The following is a 27,682-nucleotide window of genomic DNA, read 5'->3' as shown; positions in this document are numbered from 1 at the left end:
CGGCTCCGCTCATGACATGCCCACCATGTGCACGTCCAGCCTATCCTTGAACACCCGCACCGATGGGGCCTCAATGACCTCTCGTGGAACATGACCTCTCGTGTTTCATGTGAACCAGGAACCATGATTCCTGGTTCACACGAAACAATAGCAGGACTTGGACAAACTGAAACCGAATGCTAGTTTCTTCCTCTTCTTAGCCACACAGGAGGAAAGAGGAGAGTTTGAGCTCACTGAAAGCTCATTTCTGCTTGTGCATATAACTCTACAGCATGGTTTACTGTTCTGTGCAGACATAGCCATTCTCTGTGATAAGACCTTAGTAAATTGCGTTCCTGCAGAAAAGGGGTTTTAAATCAAATATGTGGGAGCTAAAGTATTTCTCTATTATAACCTGTTTCCTAACATTTACTGAGGCATATTCAAAAGTATCAATTTAAATGGACACAAAATAATATGCCCATTTAGATTTTATGCAAACATTTACCTTCTGCCATTCCAGAAGTATTGCTAATGCTGAGTTTGCTTAATCGAATTAATTTTCTGACAGCATGTGGTAAAAGAGTTTTTAACCCTCCTGTGAAAATCATCTCTTCATCCTGGAACAAGAGAACAATGTAATTATAGAAAATTAAACAGAACATTCAGTGATTTTCAAACCAGTGATTTTAGCACTTTTTAAATGTTTAGTAGATGTATAGTTCAATTTTCTTGAAATGTTAATCTAACCCATTTTGATTGATTAGCAGTGCATGTAGCCTAACGTGATATAAACTCTAGTTAATTTCTGAATGATAATATACTGGTTTTTAGAATTAATTAGTGGTTCATCTAAATGGAGAGGGTTTTAGCACTACCACTCAATGCATTGTGTCTTTTTTGCCTTTTTTCTCTACTATGTCAACTTAAATGTAAGTGTCATTGCATTCAATGATTTTACTGCTAGGTCCTCTGGATATTTTCAAACTGCTAACATCACAATCAGGAGATTTACTTGATTTTCTGTGATAACAAAAATTATAGAAGTAGTGGAAAAAATTGTAAAGTAACACACTGTCAAGATCCCACTCATAAAATTCCTTGAATAAGGCATGGTGGCTGCACCATAAAAGTTTTGTCTGAAAGCATCCTAATCCAATGTTTACACTTTTAAAAAAGTAATAAATGAATTAAAAAAAACTTGCTTGGAACAAAGCCAAACCAAAGCTATATTCCTAAAGTAACTTTAATAAATGCCACTATGTTTTTCCACTTTGACCTTAACAGCAGAAGAATAATGTCAATAACGTTTCCCAAACATAAGTTTCCATCTCCACAATTAAGGGAAAAAACACCAGAAATTCTAATTACCTTACCTTTAAATTTAATTTTAATTCTGTTGAAGCCATTGCTAGTAAGGAGGATAATTCTGAAGAAGCAACACAGGTTTTAAGCACAGAAGATTTGGTAGTGTACTTTTAAAACTAATGAGTTAATTTTCAACATATAGTTAGTTATATATTTTTAGAAAATATTAATTCTTCTTATCAATACATAGTATTTTGTTACTGCACAATTTCAACTGATCAATCACTATGAAGTACTTTTAGCAACTGTTTTGTGACATATTCTAGCTGTGTTATAGCACTGTGTAAAAGCAAAAGGACAGAAGAATAAACCAGTTACATCAATTTCTTCTGTAAGTCTTACCAGTGCCACCAAGTAAATGTAATCATTTGCTGGCTGCTTCTGCTAAAAATGTCAAGGTTTAACTTCTGTAGTTTATTTAACTGACCCAGCCAACTCACGGTACTGGATAGTGTGGTAAGGCAATTAGGTCTAAGAGGAAAATCAGATCAAGGCTAAACAAAGCACAAATTTAAATTTTACTAGATGTTTTGAAAAGCAGAATTTTTACTATTGTTCTAATAGTATGTATAGGGGAAACAGATTTTAAAACACTTCATAATTCAGTCTATTTTGTGGCACTAAGGCCCTTTTTCATCCTCATGGCAGTTTCACAGGGTGTCAACAAATTTGTTTTGGGTGCTAAAAAGATCATCATTCTTGATGGTTTGCTGCGATAAATTCACAAGAAACTTTGAACACAAAATTGCTTGTCTTTGGATACGAAGTGACTGCTTTGCATTAGACCTGGAAATGGCCTTGGAAACCAAAAGGCACCATGGTCACAAATTCCAGTATCTGAGATCTACTAAAACTGACTAAAGTTAGGGACTTATAAATGCAAAGCCTAATGTAAAAAGAGACTAATTAAAAAGAGAAGGTAGTGGCTCTGAGGACAACAGATATGGAAAAGAGGAATAAAAGTATACATGAACTAAGTATTTGCTGACTTGGTAGTAAGAAATAGTTATAAATCTAATCCATAAGAATGTAAGAAGAGCCATGCTGGATCACACCAAGATTCTCACTTGTCCAGCATTCTGTTCACACAGTGGCCAACCAATTGCCCACAGGAAACTCATAAGCAGGACACGAGTCAACACCCTTATAATCATGTTCTCCCACAAATGGTATACATAGCCATTATCAAAATTAATACTTAATTTCCATAAATTAGTATAAATTAGTACAATCCCCCTTTACAGACATCCACATTGGCAGCCCTCATTGGCAGTTTTAACCAAATGGGTGGTTGAAACTGTGGTACTTGCATATAGCTAGAATGCAATTCTATTGATGTGGGCAGAGGGTCACTGGGAAAAGGAGGTACCAAATGGCATAAGAGACGGTATGGATAGAAAAAACAGGTGGGAGTAAAAGAGCAAGGTAGGCAACTACTCCAATTAACAAGTTCAAATTTAAAACTATACAAGAAAAGAAACGATACTCACTCCTGGCAGAGTCACTCTGCTTTGCTTTTTCTTTTACATTTTGTTAGTATTACCATAGCACCAATTCTTACTTTTGTCTTAAGGTCTTTTAAATAAGCCCTTTTTGCTTTCAGTTATGAGTATGCGTCAATCATTAACCTCTCTTGAACTTTATACCTGTAGAGTGGGGTCACAGGAGCACATTTAAAACAGGCATTAATTTTCACAGTTTTATTATTAACAAGCCTATAAATATAAACCCTATACCATTTAGTAACTTGGCACCTCTGTTTTGAATAAGGCAAAGTTTTCAGGCCATGCTCAAAGATATTCCCAAGTACACTGCTGTAATCCAACTGGCAAAAACATGAAAACCTTCCCAAAAGATCACTAATTAAATAAAGCTGCAACTGGCATATCAATCCAATCTGGTAAAACGCACATCTAGCCACCTGGGTCACCTGTGCCTCAAGTGACTATGAAAGATTCAGAAGTATCTCCAGCAAGCATGCCTGATTTTTCAGGAAGTGCATTCCCAGAGAACAGGTTGAATGCTACCCAAACCATGCACAACAGTAGCTCCATCATGTTTTACTGAGTCTTAATTTATTAGCCCTTATCCGGTCAATTACGTTGTTAAGGCACCAATTCAGCATACCATTGTCTAATATAACTTTCCACCATAGTAACATGTTAATAATGAAAAGCATAGAGCAGTGGTGGCGAACCTATGGCACGCGGGCCACAGTGGGCATGCAGAGACCTCTCTGTCGGCATGCGAGCCAAGTTGCCCCAGCATCGCCCCAGCAGCCGAGCGTTAGGGTTGGGGTGTGCAACCAGGTAGGGTTAGGGTTAGAAAAACGAGGTGTCCAGGCATGATTTTGATGGTTGGGATGTGTTTAGAATGGGCAGAAATGATGAGCTGTGCAGAAAAAGCTACTCAAGGAAGGCTTTTTCAAAATCGCATTATTTTCAAAGGACCTTTATCCCTATATTAGGGTTAGGGGTGGGCACCAGGGTAGGGTTAGGGTTAGAAAAATGATATGTCCAGGTATGATTTTGATGGTTGGAATGTGTTTAGAATTTGTAGAAATGATGAGCTGTGTGGTAAAAGGTACTCAAGGAAAGCTTTTTCAAATTCCGTTATTTTCAATGGAGCTATAGCCCTATATTAGAGTTAGGGGTAGGCACCAGGGTAGTGTTAGAGTTAGAAAAACGTGGTGTCCACACATGTTTTCAATGCTTGGAATGTGCTTAGAATGGGCAGAAATGATGAGCTGTGCAAGAAAAGGTACTCAAGGAAAGCTTTTTCAAATTGTGTTACTTTCAATGGACCTTTAGCCCTTTATTAGGGTTAGGGATGTACACCAGGGTACAGTTAAGGTTAGAAAAATGAGGACTCCTGGCATGATTTTGATGGTAGGAATGTGTTTAGAGTGGGAAGAAATGATGAGCTGTGCAGAAAAAACTACTCAAGGAAGGCTTTTTCAAAATTGCCCTCTTTTTAATGAAACTTTACCTGTATATTAGGGTTAGGGGAGTGCACCAGAGTGGGGTTAGGCCAGTTGTGGCGTGCAGTTGTGGGCATGCAGAGCCCTCTCTGTCGGCATGCAATCCAAGTAGCCCCAGCATCATCCCAGAAGCCGAGCATCGGATAACAGCGCACATGGGGTCTGTGTGCATGCTCAGAATGGAGTAGCAGCACCAGGCGATGACTTCATGTGCCACAACTCATTAGCCACGACTCTTCTGAGGTTTCGCATGGCCGGTCAGTGTGCTGCCAAGGATTTGCTTGGACAGGCTGTGAATTATTTTTTGTAAACTAAATACTCAGTTTTCAGGGTTTATTGTAGTTTTGGCACTTTGCAATAAGTAAGTGGGTTCTTGGTTGCGGTTTGGGCACTCCGTCTGTAAAAGGTTTGCCATCACTGGCATAGAAGATAAAATGGAGCCCTGTAGAACCCAGAAACATCATGACAGAAAAGAACAGCAATCTCCTGCCACTATTAGACCAGGCTGAAGAAAGAGATATGGGAAACTATAAATACAAATGCTGTAGGCATTATAAGACTTGGGATTTGGCTGTGATGATCAAGACTTGGAAACACTGTGTGTTTTTCTTTTAATATCAGAACTCTTTGTTATGGTTCATTTAATCTTTAAAAAGAATCAAATTTATATCAAGTGGATACAAAACATAAATGCAGGAAATACGATTTTATTTTAATTAACATGCCATTTAATTAGTGATAAAATATGCACATAGATGTTTTGCTAGTATAGCCAGATTAATAAGATGTGATTTTGACTTGAGTTCCCATGAATATATTACAGATGACTGGAGTACAGCTGGAATTATATACAACATTAGCAACCATTTTAACTCATAGTTTTCAAGACTTGAACACTCTACATCTTAAAAAGGAGATAGAAGATGGGGGCTCAAGCTGCATTAGAAGTTTATCATGAAGATCAAGAAATCAGAAAAATATCCACCATCATTAGGGAAACAGAGGAGAATGACTGATAGGATTCTATCATCAGTTAGAATCTTTCTAGTGTACTTGTAATAGTTTTCATTTGATCATTGTGATCTACTGGCCAATGAATTATCTTAATTACAGTGGTTATAATGAAAACAGGATTAGAAGAAGAACATGAGTATTAAGAAAACTAGAACAACAACTTCAATTTAGTAGCAAGAGAAGTGCTAGCCAACCATGTTAGCATTATGTCTGTCAGCAGCAGGGGTAGATGGTCCTGTTACCAGAAATGTGATTTAATCATCCCTCTTTGTATGATTCATTGGAAAAGGGCCATAAAAGAAGTAAGCATCTAAATTATCAGAACCTGATAATTGTTAAGGCATGCTGGGGTAACAGTAAAGAGAAGAGTTATACTGACCTTTACTACAAAAAATAGAATGAATTGGTGACAAGTCTGGTGACCAGGTTGCAGTGAAGATTTAATTAAAAAGTAAAAGGGAATTCTTATCTAGAAATGATTAAGCAACAGTACAAAGAAAGAGAAACCAAAATAGTTTTCAGATGTTATGACTATTCTTATATAACATATCTAAGAATTTGAAAATCTATATTGAATTGTATTTACTTAATTGTATATAATCTATCCAAAGACCATTTGCTATTAAGCAGATTAAAACAGTTAATTGTAAGAATAATATGTAAAAATATCATTAAAATGCATCCATGTAAAGCAGACTTCAGAACTTCTCACCCTCTAAATGTTTTGGGCTGGAGATAACATTATTCTTGACCACTGATCACACTGACTGAAAGACTGATGACGCTGAAGTTCACTAAGCTAGGAAGGGTTATCCAAAGCAATCTGGCTCCTCATAAAAAAGTATGCACAAACCTATCTGATCCCTTAAGTTGACTTCAGTGACCTTCTCTGTGTGCCCCCTCCAATAAGAAGTGGAGGGGATTTGCAAATGGGCTTTCTCTATGATAGGCCTGCATTTGAGGAACACTCTCACCAAGGAAGCTTGCCTGAAACTGCTGACACTGATCTGATTTACACAACACAATACTCTGGGCAGTGAGTCACAGTTGCTCATCATCTCACCTGAATCCAGACAGCTTTCTGCAGGGTAGGGGTTTTTTTTCCCTTCGTTTCATGCAAACCACACTGAGAACCCAAAGGCTGTTCTAGGGGTTGTTTTCACAACCTGGGTGACCAGGCTGACTGTGGGTAAAAAGAAGCAACAAGTGAGAAGCTTAGCAAAAGCAGAGGAAAGAAGTTGCTGCTTTTGATGATCTTTCCTGGGTTGTTACCAGTGACAACCCATTCAAAGGGCATATGCAGCATACAGGATGGTTGGCCACTTTTAAAAAATTGAGCTCCAAATATGTGCAAAACTTTAATTCTAACCAGTATATTAAATTTATTTGTAGATTAAATGTTATACAAGCACTAAGTCTATAATCCTGAAGGTGTGAAAATGGAAGGCCTCACCTGGATATTGTCTTGTAGAGTTGCTGTTAAAGTGCAACAGATACTAATTCTGGACATTGACCTGGAAAGGTTGCAAACATATAACTTACTTTGCATGAAAGCTATCAAAAGGTGAGCTGTGCAGTCAAAGTGAAAGAATGAATGACCTTTGCTCACAAATGGTGGTAAGCACCTTTTCTCTGCCCTTCACAACTAGATCTTTCAGGCTTGAGTGTCTCCCAGTCAGTACCAGTGTCCCCAACTGTTCCACCGTTTTATGAAACTCTAGGTGCTCAGGAAGGTAGAAAATGTGTATACACACCTTTCTTTTGTCACTTGATTCTGACAGCTGTCAGAAGTAGGGCTTTTTAAAAAATAGGTACTCAGGGAATTTGGGGACAGGAGATAAGGTGGGATACCAGCTGAAGGACCAATGGGGAAGGAAGGGAAAACAGCACATGATGAGCCATATTGCCCGTTGAACGTAAAATGGATGGTTCATAGAACAACCAGCCCATCAGAGTAGGATAGCATGATGTGCATACCTGCCTACTGCCATACTTTTTGCACCAGGTAAAGATGCATTTTGTTTGCCAGACATATGGGGATTACCAATTGCCCTATCGCCATGGTCTGTTCTTATAATGCTCAAGAAGTTCTGGGGTAAAGAGATTATATACTTTGATTGAACACATTTTAGATTATGTTCATGATTTTATTTGCATTATACTGACTGTAGATACATCTTTTTCTAGCATATTAATTATGAATACCAATATTTCTGTGGCTAAATTGCTTGAAACTGTTCGAACTTGTTTTTTGTAATGGAAAATTATGTATGCCATAATTTATGGTTTACATGCTAAAGTTTAGTTGAAGTCAAAAGGATTTAAGCAATGTAAACTATGAACAGAATTATAGCCCCTTCTTTTAATGTTAAAAGACTGTTTATTATGGGTTGTATCTGTCTTCCATGAGAGGTAGGCACTTTATGAGAGAGGATGGATTGTGCTAGTTCTGTCATCTTATCTTTTGAGATCCCCCACCCACAAAAACTCATCCATTTACCAGGGCTTACTGACACCCTGTGTTGCTTTTTCAGGGAGTTGGAGAGTGCTGTTAGAAGGAGGTGGTGGAAAAGTCCACTTCTGCCAGTAAAGTTAAATGTAGACCCAGTCCAAGGCTTTTCCAAATATACAATAAATCAGGGGTGGCCAAACTGAAGCTTGGAAGTCACATGCAGCTCTTTCGTATGTGGGCGCCCACTTGCAACACTCGAACAACTGACATTTGCCATATGTGGCTCTTCCATTGAGCAAGTCTGGCCACACTTGCAATCTATGATACTCTTTGTGTTAACCCAAGTGCAAATAGGGAAATTACACAGCCATACAAAAGCGCCTTCAGGCCCATATTCCCTTTAGTTGCATTTCTATAACCTGACTCTAGGTGGTGCTCAAAAACTGTCTAAACATAACAGTAAATTTTATTTTTGTTTCCTCTATGTTACATAAATTGAATCCTGAAAAGGTGACCATTTGAAATCTGTAATATGGGTTTGTGTGATGTGAAGAATGAGAAATGTAAAAAACAAAAAGAAGGAAAAAAAAGTTGTATAGCATAGTCTTGTGCTTGTTTAGGGATGTGATAGCCCAGGAAAAAAAGGGGGGGGGGTAGAAAAAAACATGTTTTTCCCCCAACTGTTTCTGAATCTATTTGGGTTTTCTTTTGCCCAGGACTGCACATCTCTATGCATGTTTCAATCTGAAGCAAGTGGCACTGAGATTAATAGGGCTTACTCCTGAGTTTACAAGCGTAGGTTTGCAGCATTAAGATGCTCATGTGCTTCACCTGTAAGCAGTTTAGGCTGGTGTCAAATCTGACTGGTAGGGAACAGAGGGGTCACCAAAGGCAGAACCAAAGGGCAGATCACTGGAAGTGGAACAGAGTTTAAATCTCTCATAGCCAGAAAATCTTACTGATATAGAAAACTGAGGTACATGAATGTTAAAATTGTACACTGAAATTAGGGTATAGGGGAATTACACAGCCATACAAAAGCTCCTTCAGGCCCATCTTCCCTTTCCAATAACTCCCATTCCACAATCTTCTACTCTACCCCAACACTGAACTCACACACAACAATTGTGCATAGAAACAGAAAAACCAATGTATTTTAATAATACAAATGTTTTTTTCATTGTATATCATAGCGGCAATTATGTTCCATGTTTTCCTGGAAGCAAAAGACTTAAATATTTTCTGTGATAAATAACTCAAATACTAGCACAGACTTCCCCTTTTGCAGTATACTGCACACAGACACATTAGATCCCCCCCCCCCCCCCACTCTCTCACTCTTTCTCTCACACACTCTTTCTCTCTCAAGAAAGAGCTAGAGTGACTCATGGAAGCTGTTGTCAGCACAGACTTAATAGAACAAATTATGCTAACTCTGAGCCTGTTGCTCCAGCCAGCCAACTCCAGAACAATCTCTCTTTCTATAAATACTGTTGCTCAAAAAGGAATCAAGGTCAGTGGACTCTGAGGCTGCAATTCTCTAGACATTTACTTGGAATTCACACTGACTGCAATGAGCCTTACTTCTCAGTAGACATTAATATGTTTGTGGTGAGCATCTGGCTGTGCAGGTTTTTCCCCCAAAGCATGTTGTGAAGGACCAGGTGGGATATAGTGTCTACCACCACCATTTTTCTCTTCCTTCTTTAGTTCTGACACATGCATGCAAAGCACCACATGATAGATTGCTGCTGCTCAAACCTACTAAGAATCTATTTGCCTGAATGCTGCCTTCAACATTTTGATATGGAAAACTGGGTTTGTACTAAGCCTTAGTCAATGACACGTTCACTCACTCTCTCTCTCTTTTAATGACCAGTTTGTAAGGATGGTAGGATACCAAGCATTTCCTTAGTATGTGCATATGCAGTGAGTGAGCTTGTGCAGGGCTTCCTTATGAATGTCCAAGTTAAGAACAACACTTACTTATGAATAAGCAAACCCAGAAGTCCTGCCTCATCCTCAAACTGCAAGTGGGTGCCTGCAGACGCTGAGCAGCAAGGAGAGGAATGCAGGCAGGAAAAGGAAGGAGGGAAAAGTGGTGAACAGTAAAGTCGGAACTAGTTCCATGGCAGTGACAGTAGCTTTTCATGCTCATGAAAAACTTATGTATCCAAACCAGGGTATTTTGGATCACTTGTAGTTAGTGTTACCTCCTGTAACTTTGTACTTGATTTGGTTTGTAACTATGCCTCCAAAGAGTAAATCTGATGCAAGTACAGGTGATGCCCTGACGAAAAGAAACACAAGCACAATTCAAACTATAGTGCAAATAATCAGAGAAAGGTGAGATGCCATCGCTTAGTGGGAAAGCATTAGGCTTTAGTCGTTCAATAACTGAATTCTCTTTTTAGTACTTATAATTATTTTACTATTAAGTGTTTAAGATGTTTGAGTGAATATGGAATTGTTCTTTAGTGTTGGATATGCTTTTGATATTTGTGATCCAACTTACACACAAATTCAATTTAAAGATGATCACAGGGATGGAACTTGTTCTAACCTGGGGAGTGGGTGTATAGGCAGTCCCTGGGTCTGGGATATACAGGCAGTCCCCGTGTTATGAACATCCAAGTTGCAAACACCTGTACTTATGAAGGAAATGCCACAAAGCCTATCAATTTAAAAAAGTGAGTTAAAGACAAACATGATACTTTTCCACAGTAGGCCACAAAACTCCAAAAGTTCCCACATTCATTTTTATGAAATAAGTATCATCATCATAGACAGCGAGTAAGCAAAAGGAGAGAGAAAGAGGCCTCTGAAGCATGGCCTCTTGCCCTGCCCGTCCGGAGAGGGAAAACTGTCATTTTCTTGATGCAAAGAGGACGAACGAGTGAATGAAAGGAAAGGCAGGGAATAAGAATATAAGAATGCAATAAATGAAGGAGTGCTGCTGGATCAGAGTCTAAGAGAGAATGGGAGAAGCAATCTAGCATACATATGGTCAACAGTATTAAGCGTTAAGGTTTGCAAGGGTCCTTAGAGATATTTCCCTGTTTTCCACTTCTGCCAGGGTCCTACATCCTTAACACCTGTGAATAGGGAGGGCATACTGTATAAAGAAGTGCTTCTTAAGTGTTTTATATGCTTAGGGAAGTAAAATATGCACATATACTAGAACAAAACATTGGGCTTCCTCATGCTAAATATTGCCCATACATATGTGATCTGAATTATATTTAAATTCAACTTAAAGATGTTCTCAGGAACAGATCTTGTTTGTAACCTGGGGACAGTTTATATTACTTAATCTGTGGACCAGAGTTGGTTATAGTGCAACTCTGCCTCTACTCATAGTAACCCCTCCTGGTTTCAGTAGGACTTACTTCCACATAAGTGAACATAGGATTACAACATTAGTGAAGTAGATTGTCTAGTTTCTAATTCAGTACCTTAGATTTAACAGTTCCAACAGGTAACTGAATATCATCAAATAATTTTGCCTGTAAACCTTGTTTGGCTAGCTTTTTATATGCAAATAAACCACCAATGACTTCTGCTTTTGTTCCCTCTGAATGTATGTTGTTTCAGTAGTTTAATCAAAAGTTGAGAAATAAACTTTAAGTCTCTATATTAGAGATACATACATTCTAGTTAATTGGCATGCGTACATTCTAGTTAATTGAAAATAAATGTGACAACTCAGAACGTTAGGCACTATGTGCCTTTTATGCACTACGCACTACTATAACTAATCCCAGCTTTCTTATTTTTGAAGGGAAGCTGTAAGCAGTGTTTGAAAGGAACAGGCATGCTTAAGAAAATTGTAACTGCACTGCTAAGCTATAAAGGTGTACTGTGCTTATACATTCTTTTCAACACAGAATAATCAATTCTTTACACAGAATAGCTGTGGAGGGAAGTGAACTAGTAAATTCTGTATTCTTCTCAACTTGGACCTATTTATTCATGTTCTTATGACTCCCAATTTTATTGTAAGGATGCTTTGTTTTTAATATATTGAATATTTGATTTTTGTGCTTACAACTTGAAATCCCTTTTTCTGGAAGACACAGTGTGTGTGTGTGTGTGTGTGTGTGTGTGTATGTGTGTGTGTGTGTGTGTGTGTGTGTGTGTGTGTATATATATATATATATATAAATAAAATGTAACCAAAGTTCCATCTCCTTCTCTCCCTTATTAATATATACACATACTCCACACCTGGTGCTCTTCTGCAACTGAGCCCTATCCCACCATCCAAGTTATTCTGCAAATAAAGAATATCTCATAATGAAATTGTTTCCCTTACTGTTCTGGATTCTCCAGTATCTTCTCTGTGTGCGCAATCTAATATTCTCCATGATGTATGAAATAACAAAGCAAAAGACCAGCAATAAGAGTACAACAGTCAAATATGAGTGTGCCTCTGTCTGCCTAAGTGACATAGCAACTTAGTTTTCTGAGCATTTAGAAATGTGACACTGATACTTGACATGTTTCTGCAGAAGTGTGCAAACATGGTGTCTATAAGTTGAACACTGGCTCATAAAAATATCAATACTAGAAACATCTAGTAATTTCATTTTTTCCCCAGCCCTATGCACAGGGGTTTTTCGAAACCAACAGGCCAGAACATTGCAATTTAGATACTGGACATTCTTCTAAAAATTGGAGTAGAGCACAGGTACAGTTCCCTCCAATTGTTTTCTCCCTAACCTAGTCCTGATTTTAGAGCTTCGTAGTTTACATCATTTGCTTATGCTTATTACTTATTCAGAATATAGTGGATTAGATCAATATTTTGAAATATATGAAAATAAGATTTAGTGTATAATCCTATAGGGCCATGGTTCCTGGGGCATGTTGTGAATTAGGATTTTTCTGTCTAAACATGCATAGGATTGCTCATTTAGGGTACAATTCTTTAGAAGTCTTACAATTCCCAGCATTCTCCAACCAGTATGATTGGTTGAAGGAAGTTGCATGTACATTTAGAAGGAAAAAGTCTTATGACTGCAGCCTTAATGCTTAAAATTTAAAACTATGATTGCAATCCTACAAGTTTGTTTTCACTTGGTACTATAGCTTGGTATTTGTTTTGAACTGTGCCAATTAAAAATGCCATCAAAGCTGTTAATGTAAATAGTCCAGTAGCTGAGAAGGTTTGAACAAAAGACCTTTCACAGAGGGCAAACTGGTGATGCTCAGAGAAAAACGCACACACACACTGTGCTGTTACCAGAGTGTAGGACACAGAATAATCAATTCAAGTTGCATCAACCCAGATTCAGGCTAGATATCAGGAAAAGCTTCCTCACTGTCAGAACAATACGACAATGGAACCAGCTGCCTAGAGAGGTGGCAGGTTCCCCCACACTAGAGACATTCAAAAAGAAACTGGACAGCCATCTGAGTAGGGTGGTGTAATTTGCAGGTGTCCTGCAACAGCAGGAGATTGGACCCAGTTAACTTTTTGGCTTCTTCCAATTCTACTATTCTGTGATTAACACAATCCACCCAGGCAAAACACACAAAAGGTCAAAAAACAAAAAAACAAAAAACAAAACAAAACAAAACAAAACAAAAAACACACACACCAGCTAACACCACCCAACCTATATATCACTTCCATCACCTTTTCTAGGCGTCTGGGATACTCTGTACAATCCCCATTACTTCCCTTTTTTTCTTGGTCACTGAGCATGCATCAAGAGTAAGTGATGGGCTGTAGTTGTCCAACATTTTTATTCCCTAAAAATGCCTCTGTGACCTAGGTGAGTCCAAAAGTATACTTTGAAATATAGTTGATGTTTCATGCTGAAACTTTCCTTTGCAACATGCCAACCTTCCCGTTTAAAAAAGTTGCTAATTTTTAAAATGCAGAGAAGTAGGTACTGCTTCTCAAAATGCCAAACAACTTTTCAGTTAACAATCCAGATTACATGCTGAAGAAATGCTGTGCAAAGAGAAAAGAGAAGCAGGAAGAATTAAGAAACAGAAATACATGTTTTTGAGCACATGAACAATTATCATGATTCAAGGTCCCTGAATACAGCATCCCAATCATACCAGAACTGATATAAATTCACCTTTGTGTGCAAGATGAGATATGCATCAGCCCTGGCAGGTGATCCTAAACTCCATTTACCTGCTACTCAATGTATTGATGGTTCCAGAAGTGAATGGGAACCATCCTAAACATATACAATCTTTGTTGTCCTGCTCACAATCCTTTGCTTTGCTTTCTGTGATTCTCATTGAAAGCAGATCTGGCAATGCAACTCTGAATTAGTGTGGTACACATTGGTTGTAACAATGTCAATTAAACCAATATCAATTGCAAGTTCTAACACAACCAAATGTGGAAAAGTCAAAAGTGGGTGAACACTTATTTATTTTTTTAGATTTGTTTGAAAGCTGCCCATTAGCATCATGCTCTCTGCATGGCCATTACAATAAAAATTGATAATTAACATTGATAAAATAATTATAATAAATAAACAGAATAAAATCACAACAAACATAAATAAAAATATGACATATATAAATGCAATTAAACCTAGTGCCATTGATACAAATAGTCTAGATGGTGCCATAGGTGTGCCAGAAAAGCTTTTGCCAGGTGCCTGAAAAGCAACAAGGTAGGCATCAAGTGACTCTCAGGTGGTAGAGTGTTCCAATTGGGGTGCCACCACAGAAAAGACCCTCCTCATTACAGCCTCCCCCTTAACCTCCTTAGGGATAAGAACTTGTAGGAGGGCCCCAGCTGAAGATGTTATACAACAGACAGGAATATGAGTATATGGAATAAGGCTCTCTCTAAGATAATTTCCCAGTTGAAATGGGAGTTCACTCACCAGCAGTACTTCTACCCTGTCAGGACAGAGCTTGAGCTTATTGGCCCTCATCCAACCCATTACCAAGTCCAATGGAGGGTAGAGACTGCCACACCTGGGTCAGATGAGAATGAGAGGTACAGCTGAGTGTCATCAGTGTACTGATGACACTTCAGCCCAAACCTCCTGAAGACCTCTTTCAGCAGTTTCATGTAGATGTTGAAAAGCATGGGGGGATAAAAACGAACCCTGCAGAACTACATGCCATGCCATAGAGCAGTAAAGCCCCAACAGGTAGTACTGCAGCTAGTGGAACGTGATGCTTCCAACTCCCAATTTGGCAAGCCGCACCAGAAAGATACCATGACCAACAATAGTGAAAGCTGCTGAGAAATCCAGAAGAATCAACAGGGTTACACTACCCCAATTTCCTGGCAAAGGTCATCCCACAGGATGACCATGGCAATCTTGATCCCAAAACCAGGCCTGAAAATCAATTGAAATGGATAATCCATTTCCTCCAAGTTGCTCGGCCACCACCCACTTGAACACCTTGCCCAGGAAGGGGATATTGGCTATTGGTCTATACTTATTCATGTCACCCAGGTCCAGGTTTGGGTTTTTTTTTGTTTTTTTTTTTAGAAGCAGTGTAACCATGGCTCTTTTTAACATGGCTGGCAACACCCCCTTTTTCAAGGAGGCATTTATGGCCACCAGAATCCAGGTGTGGATCCCCTCACTTGATCTTCCAATAAGGCAAGATGAGCAAGGATCAAAAAAGCAAGTGGCAGGCTGTACGTGTTGAAGCAACTTGTCTGCATCGTCAGGCTGCAAAAACAGAAACTCATTGTGCAAGGCTGGACCAGATGGTGCACTGAACACCTCCAAAGGTAGTACTGCAGTAACTGTAGCATCCAAGTTGATGCAGATACAAAAATTTTATCTTTGAAATGCTGACCAAACTCATCACAGCAGACTGCTGAAGGCTCAACAGGATCTATTTTGGAGCCAGCATGTAAAAGGTCCCATACCACCTGAAAAAGCTCCACTGGTCAGCATTCTGAGGGTGTAATGCAAGCAGTATAAAGGCACTTCTTAGTTGCCTTGATTGCCACAGAATAGGTATGATACTGAGCTCTAAGCTGTGTTCAGTAGGATTTAACCTGAGTTTTTCACCACCTGCCCTCTAGTCATCTCCCAGCTTGCTTCATCACACTCAGCTCTACCATATACCAGGGAGCCAGATGCGCTCTGCAAAGAGGGAGGTGATGTTTGGAAGCAATCATGTCAACTGCCCAGGTCATCTCTGTGTTACACAGGGTGCCCTGGGCATCAACAGGAGTGCCAGCCATGACAGCCAGATAATCCCCCAGAGCTCTCAGGAATCCATCTGGATCCATCCATCTCTGGGAGAGGACCAGCTTAATAGGTCCTGCACACCTGCAAAAGGGAAAGGGGGCTGAAAGTTCAAAACTCAAAAGGAATGATCTTACTATGACAAGGGGGCTAAAGATCCTTAACAATCAAAGCACCATCTTCCTGCCCTGTTGAGAAAACCAGATCAAGAGTGTGTCCCTTCTTATGTGCTGGGCTGGTGACATATGAGAGAGCCCCATGGCTGTCATGAAGTCCTGGGCTGCATGGAATTTGAGGCCCCCCAAGAGCCTGGGGGTCCACACGACCAGGTCCAAGACTCTGCCAACTTGGACAGGGAGACTTCTGGGCAGTGGGGTGGCAGAATGTTAACTCTGTCTCAGTTGCCCAGTGCAAGGTGTAACCACTAAAGATCTGAATTCAAGTGGACAGGAAGCCTAGTGAGGGAGATGGAACTACTATGAACCACTGCCACCCCTGGCCCTTAAGGTGATGTTGGTGCTGAACCAAGTGCTCTTGGAAACAAAGCTGAGAAAAGATAACCCCATCCACCTCACTGCCGATGTCTTGGTAATGCATGCCAGCTTGGCACCTTCAATCACACTGAGGTCATAGATGAGCAAGTTCTTGTTAAGTACTGACTTGTCATTCAACAGCAGCACTACTTCTGCAAGGCACTGTAGTAAAATCAGCTTGGAGAACCAAAGAAACAGATTACCATGCCTTGTGCTCTGCAAATACCTTTGGAACTCTGGATTTATCCACAGATCTGTAAACATGCCTAGTTCAACCTTATACCAGAAATCTGATCCAATTTTCACATGCTATTTTTCTCTTTCTCTGAGTCAGCTATGGCCCCAGCTGCACTGAGTGCTGACTCCAGCAATGCTTGTGTGGAAGAATCTTGAGAAATGAGTGGTGACTCCATCTGCCTCTTCTCTGGGATCCATGGGGCCACATGGGAAGCAAATGACCCTAGAAAGTAACTGTTGCAGAATCCAACTACTAAGGTATGTGCAGCAACTGTTCCTGGGTTGAATATTAGCTCCACCACACAGGAAGAAGGTCAGTAAAGGTAAGTTTCAGCTCCAGTGGCTAGGAGGAATTGAATATTAACATTGCCAAAATTTCACTACAGAAGATTTATATCAGTCTCTATCTGCTGCACAAGTGTGAAACAATTTCCCCCATGACATTGTGTTTTGAGAACATATGATAAGAATTGTTAAATTATAAGTTGCAAAATGTAAGGTTTTTCCATAGGTGAATCCTTTGGGAAATATACCTGGGGGGTGCATGCAGGAAAGACAACTTAGGAGACACAGCTGAACTTGTCAGGATAATGAGTTCCTTGGCCACCATGCCCAGAGACTCTGTAGCAGTAGCACTTTTCTACAAGTCACAATAAAATCAGTTTCCTGAGTTCAGGTGACATGATAAAACCCATAGTGGTTTTTAACCTTAAAAAAGTTGTCAGTTTGTTAGTGAAAATTAACCCTATCTAGACTTGCTGGGTTTGACAGCTACAAGAATCCATTGTGGCTAGCTGCCCCACAGTGGGTTGTTATGTCATGTAACCAGGTCATTAGTTTCAACAGAGCTCACCTCTAAATAAATTTTCACTGGATTGCAGCCTAAAATTTATGCTATATTGAACACCTCTCTTCCAAAAAGAACAGAACACTGAATGTTCACTTCTCAGGAAGTTAATTGTCTTGACACTCTGTCACTGGAGGCAAGCAAATGAAAAACATGAACAAACTTGTCATTTTAGTTACCAAGAAAACACTAATAGCAATGCTGAATAGCTAATTTTTCAAGGAGTGAATATAAGGATATAAACTCTTAGGTGATAATAATAATAATAACAATCAATGCTAATATAGCAATACACCCAGTGAAATTTTATGACTGAGGTTCAACAATCCTAACCATCCTTACGTAGAGGGCTTCCTCTCACCCCATGAGAGGACCAGCTCTGATTCTGGGATATAACAGGAGAAGACAGCTGTTGCCCTCATTTCATGCTGATAAACCTCCCACAGGCAACTAATTGTTGGACTAGATAGGTAATTGGTCTGATCGAGCAGGCCCCTTCTTACATTACACTGGAACAAGCCAGTTGTTTGCTCATTTCAACAATGGCATAAATGGATATGAGTGGCCTTGGTCAAACAGTGGCCATACCAATGCAAGTTGACATGGAATCTGCCTACGCCCGAAGGCTTGCACACTCATAGCAGTCATCCACTTCTCATTTCAATATGGATCCTGTTCTTCCTAAGTTGTATTTCAATTTGCTGTTTTAGAAAGACACTCTGTCCTGAAATTGCTTCCTATTTTGCTTGAGTAGTTTAATTTTGTTTCAATCAATTCTAGATCTCTCTTCCCTTGAAAGTGTTATGCTATTGTTAAGCTATTGCCGTTTCCTCTTTCTTACTTTTTCTTCAAATATTTTCCTCTAAAAGCTAATCAAAGCTTTTTTTAGGAAGCTAGAGGCAAAGCACCATAAGGACACACATGTTTAGAGGCGATTGTGCCAGAGCTGCCCAATACTTATTATACGAAGGGTGCAAAGAAAGCATTTGCAATAAATGCCTATGATTGCACCAGAAGAATATCTAGAGATCTGGTTTGCTAATCAACAGGATATTGCAACACTAAAGAGAACTGCATGACTTCCTCTAAAAGATTAGTTGTACAATTCATCTAGATTTTGTGGTTTCAGGAGAGTCAAGACTTAATGCAAAGCAATAGTAGCTATATGATTCTAAGAAACTGTCTTTAACAAAGTTATCAGATGTTAAAATAGCTTCTGTATAGCCTGAAGTGCCTGATCCTACCTAATCTTGGAAGCTAAGCAGGTCAGGCCTAATTAGAATCTGGATAAGTGACTTGACTGTATGATTCTATGATTATTGTTGTAAACAGAGAGCTTAGGCTATGGGTGGTATAGAAATGTAAATAAGAAAAAAAGAAGGAAAGACAAAATAATACATTTTATATACTATTTTGTAATATATAAATCAACCAAATGTAACCACATACATAAAATTGAATAATATGTATAAGTATCTGCTAAGGAACTATTTCATGCAACGTCAACAAAACTTATTTTTACTTTGGTCTTCCAGAAACCACTTTCAAACTTCTGTTTCCTCTCAACTTGTCTTTCTTTGCAGAATCTTCCTAGACTTTGGAAGGTTTCTGGAAGTGTTTAACAGCCAACCTTTGCATCGTATGAATTCTAACCAAAGGCTTGCATCATATATGTCAACCGAAGTTTCAAAGGGTCGTGTTATCTGTTTTAGTAGTTGTACTATTCAAGATGAACCAGCAACTTTGCCAATGAAACACAGGTCTTTGCACAGGATTGGAAACATCTTCTGAAGTTCAGCATTTACATCCATATATGCCTGCCCGCCCCTTGAGATCTGCGGGAGAGGCCCTTCCCCAGGAACCCTCTGTGAAAGAAATTAGGAGGGTAGGTACTCAGAGGAGGGCTTTCTCTGCAGTGGCGCCCAATCTATGGAATGCGCTCCCCAGAGAGGTCCACCTGGTGCCGTCGTTATTTGTTTTTTGGTGCCAGGTGAAGACCTTTTTATTTAAACGTCATTTTAATTGTTAATATTATTTGCTTATTTTATCTGGCCAGGGTGACTTATTTTATATTGTTAATTTGTTGTATGTATTATATTTTAATTTTATGTTGTGAGTCGCCCCGAGGCTTCGGCGAATGGGGCGGCATAGAAATGTTTTAATAAATAAATAATAAATAAATAAAATAAATTTAAGTTAGGCAAATCTGATGCCAAGTTTGCATTTCTGGCTATTTCAAGGACAAAATTGTAGAAATGTTTTAACTTCCCAGTAAATGACCTGTGAAATTTACTACATCAGCTTTACTTTCTAGTCACAACAGCAAATTCCATGCAGAATCTTGTGGTTGATGAAATTATCACAAATGTGTTATTCCATAACCTTGTGTAGACTACTCTCACCTGAGGTTTATTACAGTTGTCTATAGTTCACCGAGGCCTCCATCACATTACTCCAAGGGAGCAATCCTATGTATGCTTAGCCAGGAAAAATAGTCCCACAATTCCCAACATTCACTAGTCAGCTATGGTTTCTGGACTTTTTCCTTAGGCTAAACTGACATAGGATTGTGTCTTGAGGTGCTACAAGACTCTATATTCATTTTGCTGCAGCAAAATGAATTTCCCCTTCTCCCTCAGAAGGGTGTTTTCTCGGTCCTGGTTCTTTGCCCCATGTAAACGAGGCAGGGTACCCAACAGTACAATATGATTGGAAGATCAGGAAGAGGCCTCCTGTCAAGAGTTTAAATCACTCACCGTGCATGCTTCAGAGAGCAAGCAGCTGTCTCTTTTAGATTCGGCCCACCCAAGAGGCGGGAGCAAAATATTTACTCGCAAGTGAGAAGACGGCAGTCGGGACGGAGAAGTGTGTGTGGAGGGGGGGCAAGCAGCAGAAGCTGCTGATACAGATAGGCAGGGAGAACGGGAGAGGCGGCGCAGGTTATTGGCCAAGAGCTCAACCAATGGGCAGGCGCGCCTTTTGGCGGACGGAGGGGCGGTAACAGGCAACGGGTACTGGCCAACCGCCGGCGTGCTTTGCAGTCTCACGGGCCAATGAGTCTTCGGTTTGTCCCTCTCCTTCTTTCATAGCTTCAAAGGGGGGCCAAGTAGATAGGATCTCTTCGTTCTTACAGCTTCTTCTCCCACCCTTTTGGCTCCTCCTTTCTGCCCCTTTGGGAACATTTCCCCCACTTCCCACCCTCAGGAATGGGGGACGGTGGGTGAATGAGAGGAGATCTGAAGGGCCAGGGTGGTCAAGGGGAGAGGACATTCAAATTAGTGCTCCATGTAGACATCTTATTATTATTCGAAACAACAACAACAACAAGGCTCGAAACATGGCATACGTTTCTTAACAAATAAAATTACCTCATATCTGGGCGGCGCTGACACTAAGCCTCTGTGCCTCACCCCCTCTTAGCGGTGCTGAGGGGAGAAGGGGAAGAAGAGGGCTGAGGGGGGTCCTGTGAGGAAATGGAGGGACTCTCCGAGGGCTCCGCCGAGGAAAGCGCGCTGTCTCTCTGCACCGTCAAGCACGAGCTGAGGAACGGTGAGTCGGTCAGCCTATGAAGCGGATGGCGGCAAGGATGGAGGAGGGGGCGACGGGAAGTGCGCGCGAGGCGCCTCGTGAGAGGGTGTGCGCGGGGGGGGGCGGCAGGTGAGGGGGGCCACGGGCGCGCCGCGTCTACCCGAGCGCCCCTCGGCAGGAAGGAACGGCGGCGACTGGACGGCGCGGGAGAAAGAGCGACTTCGGGGAAGGTCGGGCGCCGACGGAGGAGGGAGCATGGCGTTGTTGACGGACTGAGGAAAGGGGCGGCGACTAAGGCCCGGGAGAGGGACCCGAAGGCAAACGGATAGGCGCGGAGGAAGAGGGGCCTGGGGAGCGGCGACGGGGTGTGCGGAGCCACAGCGGAAAGGGGGCGGGGATGCGCCTATCGCTCACGGGCGAGCCCTTCAAAGGCTGGCCCGGGAAGCGGCGCCCAGAAAGCAAGACACCTGCGTCCTGCTACCTCCGCTTTTTGCGACTGACTTTTTGAAGCAGGTGCTGCTCCGAAGCTTGGGAATTTTGCTAGATTTTCCCTGTTCTCCTCCTGCCCAAATGCTGTACATTATTGCTGATCCTCCTGTGGTGCTAATTGTTGTTTGTACACCACAGCTCTTGTAAGACAGTAATGAGCACATTGCGAAGAAAATGAAATGTTTCTTCCCGCTTGCTCAGTGTTGTTAGGATGAGATGATTTCAAAAGGGAAAAAAAGCTTTGCGGACAGTGTAAGTCACTTAGTGGAGAGTACTGGACTTCATATGTGATTTGGTACTTGATTTTTCAATTATTACAACTACTGTACGTATTACAGACAGTGAGGCAGTTAATATTCCCAGTTGGCCTGCTTTGTAACTTTCGCAGTAAATCATATATGGACTTTCTAAGAAATCACTAGTTTGTGGAGTACAAAACATACGCTCCTTGAAACATGGGGAATAGGCAGATTGTTTTGATAGTGAAATCAGGAGAGGGTGGTGCAGATGTTCAGTGTAATTAAACAAAATAAGATTTTGACAATTCTTGCATCTCTGTTAAAACCAGTTATAGATAAATAGTGTGCAAACAGATTTTATTTATGTAAGCTGTAAAGCTGGAAAATATTAAATATTATGCAGTATGTGACAAACAAAATTATTTGTAAAGTTTATTTGTACATACTGAAAAGTTCTTTAGTGTTCCTGGGTGGAAATTTCATTTTGCTTGTGGACCAGGTTTAATCTTGAGTAATCTTTTTTTGCAACACATTAGAGTGATTTATATTATAATATCCTTGATAAGATTGAATCCTATTCATGCTTAGAGAAAAGCCCTACAACTCCCAGCATTCCCTGGCTGGTGCATGCTGGGAACTGTAGAACTTAATCCTGTTTAAATATGCATTGGATGGCATCCTTACTTTTACTTGGCACCCTTACTTTTAAATAAAGGGAAATATAAAACACAGATTTTCAGTGAATGACCTCTCTTCTAAATTATTTTAATCTAAAAGCAAGTACTCAAAAGGCATTAGAACTTACACCATTATGCCAAGTTTGAAATTTAAGTATAACTCTTTGATTTTTTTACATTAGACAGTCTAAAACAGTATTGGGGATACAAGTGGAAGATACTGGTGATATTTAGATATTATGCTAAAATGGTTTAGTGTGACACAAATGGCCCTATAGGCAAGGCATATGCCTGTCCTCCTCATTTATTGAAAGAAATGTACAAGCACAGTGGATCTAAAGTAGCCTTCCCCAACCTTGAGTCTTGCAGACTTATTTGGACTGCAACACCCAGTATTCCCAGTTAATGGCCCTGCTGGATGGAAATTCTGGGAACTGCAGTCCAAATTCCTTTGATGACCACCAGGTTGGGAATGGCTGATCTAAAAGATCTGTTCAGAGAATTAAAATAGGTTGTTTTCAAAAAATACTGTTTTCATGAATGGAGTTGAATCTTTTTGTCCAACCATTTGTTATAAGATACTGAAGATACTGTTCTTTTTTTTCTATCTCATAAAGAAAACCTGAAATACAGGAGAAACAAGCATTTTAAAAATAAATTCATTAAAAAGTGAGCACTTACTTAAACGGTTCAGTCAGCATGTATTCACATTAAATTAAAATGTGTAAACATTATATATCATGTTGTATATCTCATCCATCAGATGAAGGATTACATGGTGGCAAACGTGAAGTATATAATCCAGCACACAGTTAATTAGGAGAAAGCAAATTTGGGTCCATATGTACCTCCAAATTCATATGTATTTCCAGCCTCTAAATGGGTTGGAATAGTCCTTAATATGATACAGTGAAATTCTCAAACGAAGAGAGTTTGACACAGTGAACCTGCACTATCAAAGTAGAAGTATGCCTGCAGACACTCCAGAGTACAACCTTTTGACATGGAGGAGCACTACAGCTCTTTAAGGAGCGGTTTTGCTACTCCATTCCCTTGGGGAGGAACTTCCTATAGCAGTGGAGAGGTGATGGGCATATAACTGTGCCCTTTGGCCTTCTCATTCCCCATGGCTTCAAACTATGAATCATGGAAGTCTGCTTATCTAGTGGCTGAAGACATTACTGCAGACTTAAACCAGATGAACACAGTAACGTCAAAATCAATGCATTATAAAAACAATACCCTGAATTGGACACCCTAGGGTCCCCTCAGTATGTATGCAAAGTTTCAAGTATTTAGCTTTTATTTCACAATCCATTTATTCCTTTATTACATCATATATTTTGATTTTGTTGCTTGGATCCGCAAACCTCTACATAGCTTGACAATTACATAATTCTTTGGGAAAATTTTGAGACAGAAAATATAATTAAGAATGTTAATGATGGAAGCTGATATACTAGTGCATCAGTTGCAGTAGAAACTGTATGTATACATAAATTGGGTACTATCCAATTTCTTTTCTAATGTTTTTGGAATGAAAAGGTTTGGGTGATGCAAAAAGATTTAGCTACCTGTAGTCTTAAATATGACTAGTATTCTATTTTTAAGAAGCAGCTTTTCCAAACAACTCGGATAACTTATACAAAAGGTTGTATTCACTGAAGTAATTCCACCTACAGAAATGCTTCTGTCAGCAAAATAGGAGGGGGTAAATTCCCCTCCACTTTGCAGTGTGTTATACACATTCAGAGTCCAGTATGAAGGATTCAGGGACACTCTGGAGCAGATTCTGAGGTGGGTGCAGGAGACTGCAGGGGAAAGGAAGGAGAAGTCCTGTTGCATGGGTGGAAATCTGTTTACATGTTACTGGATTTTACTCTGTGTTTTGTTTGGATTAATTTGCATTCATATGTTAGTTATATGTTAAAGCATGTTAGAAGTTCACAGCATATAAACTTTAGCATGTTCATCTATGCCAAGCTAAGAATTCCCTTAAATTTCTTGCTTGGTATGTGGTGTAGTCATGTTGGATACATCATGAAATAACAGGAAGTTATTGCATGGTTTGTAGTACAATCCTATGTACATACACTCGGGACTAAGTTCCACAGAGTGACATGGGGCTTATTTCCAGGTTAGTGAATACAGGAATGTTTCCTTAAAAACAGAAGAGACCCTTTGCAGTGAGTGGATTTTGTTTCAAGGCAGGAAAAGTCTTGTAGATCAGGATCATACATGAGTAGCATTCAAAATCTTGCTCTAAGCTTCCAGATGAATTATTATAAGAAGAAACTACAGTTGGTCTTAGTTGTGCAGCAGAAGAGAATGAGGGTGTTTTTGAAAGCTAATGTGTGTACAGTTTTCAGATTGCTGTTGCAGTATTGTTTACTTTTATAAAATACAGTGGTACTTCAGCTCACGAATGCCTTAGTTCACAACCAAATCACGAACAGAAATTTCAGGAAAAAAATTGCCTCAGTTCGTAAACTCCGCATTGGGTGACGACCGTGATTGCGCCTGTCTTCCCTGAATGAGGACAACCACGATCCCACCCTCCCCCTCACCCCCACCAAGCATAATCACTATCGCACAATTATGGTTTGGACCAGGGGTCTCAAACTCAACTTACCTGGGGGCCACTGGAAGTAGAGTCTGGGTGAGGCTGGGCCGCATCAAGTATTCCACCACCGTGGTGGTGGTGGGCCGCTCATCCCGCGGCCGGCCCGGGCACCGCCGGCGCTTTGAAGGCTGCAGGGCCCCTCCCCTGTGCCCCGCCTGTCCCAGCAATGGGCCCGCGGGCTGCGAGTTTGAGACCCCTGGTTTGGACTCTCCCTCCAAGCAATAACCTTGCCCCCCACCTAGGTTAGTGTTCTCTACTGTATGGTACTTTGTTATTCTTTGTTACTTTGTTTCAAATTTTTGTGATAAATATTTAGAGAATGGATTAACCTTATTTACATTGAACCTTATGGGGAAATTTGACTTGCCTTGTGACCAATTTGGGTTGCGACCAGAGACATGGAATGGATTAAGTTCATCAGCCAAGGTACCACTGTACGTATGTGCTCACCTCTTGCAGTTCTAGTTTTTCTTTGAGGCATGTTTGATGCCTCAAACATTTTGTTTTCCTACATTATCATTAAATTGCTAGTTTTAAAAATAAAATACTCTGGTGAAGAATGCAGTATAGATATAGTAAACAAAACTAAGGTATAAGACTAACAAAACTAGGTTAGTCATTCTACTTCTTTATCAAGATATATGTTTATATGTAAGAACTATATAATTCTGTTGTTGTACCATACCTTCTTGCAGTTGTACGTCTCTTGTATGTTCATTAAACAAGTCTCATTGTTTTAAAATTATTTTACTTTAATGTAGTCACAGGAATATTTTTGAACATTATGTGTGTTTTGTTCAAACAATCCCAAGAAATTCCAAGTTTCTGAAAAAGCAAATTTAGTTTCTCTAATTTAACAGTTCCCTTTGGCATATGGTACAGAGTTTTGTTCAGTAGGAACATTTACTCTATATTTACAAATTGCAGTAAATTTAAGGGCATGTTTAAAAGAGAGCCTGATCCATAGACCTGTGCTTTGGGTGCATAGGGTGTCACTGGCTAATACAGCAAATAGTTGTTGGCATACATATATGGCATTCTGGATGTAGATACAGTTTCATGGGGACTGGATACAGGCCATTCAGTGTGGGTTCCATTGTTGCGGCATAGAATATGTAGGGGAGATTTGCATATCCACATATATTCTTCTATGCAAAGCTGAATGTTTATCTTATCCTACCACAACTTGTCCTTACATATTATACTCCATGATCTCTAGATGTAGAGGGATGTTGCTATATAAATTATGTATTGGGATCACAGCATATGAATTGGAGCCAAAGTTTCTAGCCTGTGAATAGAAAGCTTTCTTTCACTGAAGGACCCATTCACAGAAGCTCCTTATGTTCATGGAATGGAACCTTTGAATCCAGTCTATATCTTCCCACAGACATTTAAATTAATATATTAATTTTCAATACTTCCACTTTTGTGTGTGTTCCAAGGTATATAGTATTGCATTTATCCTTCATGCCTTTTAAGCGTTGTTCCTTTCTTAATGTTTAGTACTGCCTGTGCATCAGTGGATAAACTTAATGTGTAAACTAGGATAGTCATGATTGTATTGGAGGTAGTATGCCTCTGCATGGCAGTTGCTGGCAAACACAAGGTGCTGTTGTACTCTTTCATACATAGACTTCCTACAAGTGGGCCCTAGATCAAATCATGGCAGAATTTGTCCTATAAACAAAGATAGCAAAACTGAAGCTGTTGTACTTTGGGTACATCATGAGAAGGCAAGACAGCCTGGAGAACAGAGTAGTTCTAGGGAAAGTTGAAGGCAGAAGGAGAAAACTAAATATGAGATGAATGGATTCCATAAATAAAGCCACAACCTTGCAATTTCAAGAGCTGAGCAGGGGTGCCAGGGCAGAATAGTAGAGTAGAGTGAGTGAGTGAGTGTGTGTGTGTGTGTGTGTGTGTGTATACACACACACACTACTCTATACATACTATATATATATATAGAGAGAGAGAGTAGTATATATAGAATAGCATATTTTATCCTAAAATCATAGAATAGTAGAGTTGGAAGGGACCTATAAGGCCTTTGGGACCAATTCCCTGCTCGGTGCAGGATGCCAAGTTAAACCATCCCTGTCAGATGGCTGGCCAGCTGCATCTTGAATGCTTCTGGTGTGGGAGAGCCTACAACTTCCCTAGGTAATTGGTTCCATTTTGGAGGACATTAATTCGGAAATGACTTGATGGCACATAACAACAAAAACAAATGCTTGTGTAAGATTTACAGCAGTGCATGAGGAACAGTGATTAATTGTTTATCTCCAGTTTTCAGCTTCTAACAATGAGAAGCTGCTTCTTAGCATAGAGGTTTCATTGAGCTATTGTAGGTAACAGGAAGAAATTATACATAGATGAAGCTTTGGGTGGGTTGAACCAAGGGAAGATGTGATGGGAATGGCTTTACAAGAATAGGCAGAATGCTTTTTGGAGATATTATCTACTTCTGTATATTCAGTTTATTCTGTTTGTAGCACCATGCTTCCTATTACATGGA

The 27,682-nt window shown here is 40.0% G+C and overlaps 2 protein-coding genes across 9 annotated transcripts in view; one reads left to right on the top strand and one right to left on the bottom strand.

Moving 5' to 3' along the window:
• DGLUCY (D-glutamate cyclase) overlaps positions 1 to 21,110 on the bottom strand; it is a 47,101-nt gene extending 25,991 nt beyond the window's left edge. For 2 of the 6 annotated variants that reach the window (XM_044437176.1, XM_044437181.1), the window contains exons 1-2: positions 20,977 to 21,110; positions 488 to 599 (exon numbers count right to left, since the gene is read on the bottom strand). In XM_044437176.1, the coding sequence (XP_044293111.1) occupies positions 488 to 590 (103 nt within the window). In that variant the 5' untranslated portion in view covers positions 591 to 599; positions 20,977 to 21,110. Of the gene's footprint in view, positions 1 to 487; positions 600 to 2,837; positions 2,994 to 5,720; positions 5,811 to 6,404; positions 6,525 to 20,364; positions 20,553 to 20,976 lie in introns of those variants that run through there. The other 4 variants (XM_044437179.1, XM_044437177.1, XM_044437180.1 and 1 more) reach the window with 4 other exon arrangements.
• The window catches only part of RPS6KA5 (ribosomal protein S6 kinase A5), a 53,036-nt gene continuing 46,377 nt past the window's right edge, over positions 21,024 to 27,682 (top strand). For all 3 annotated transcript variants that reach the window (XM_044437172.1, XM_044437171.1, XM_044437170.1), the window contains exon 1: positions 21,024 to 21,157. In XM_044437172.1, coding sequence (XP_044293107.1) covers positions 21,082 to 21,157 — 76 coding nt within the window. In that variant the 5' untranslated portion in view covers positions 21,024 to 21,081. The remainder of the gene's footprint in view (positions 21,158 to 27,682) is intronic.

This window comes from Varanus komodoensis, unplaced genomic scaffold (assembly GCF_004798865.1).
Source record: "Varanus komodoensis strain SLA01 unplaced genomic scaffold, ASM479886v1 scaffold3, whole genome shotgun sequence".
In the NCBI taxonomy this organism is placed as follows: domain Eukaryota; kingdom Metazoa; phylum Chordata; class Lepidosauria; order Squamata; family Varanidae; genus Varanus; species Varanus komodoensis.
This window is presented reverse-complemented; position numbering and strand designations above follow the sequence as displayed.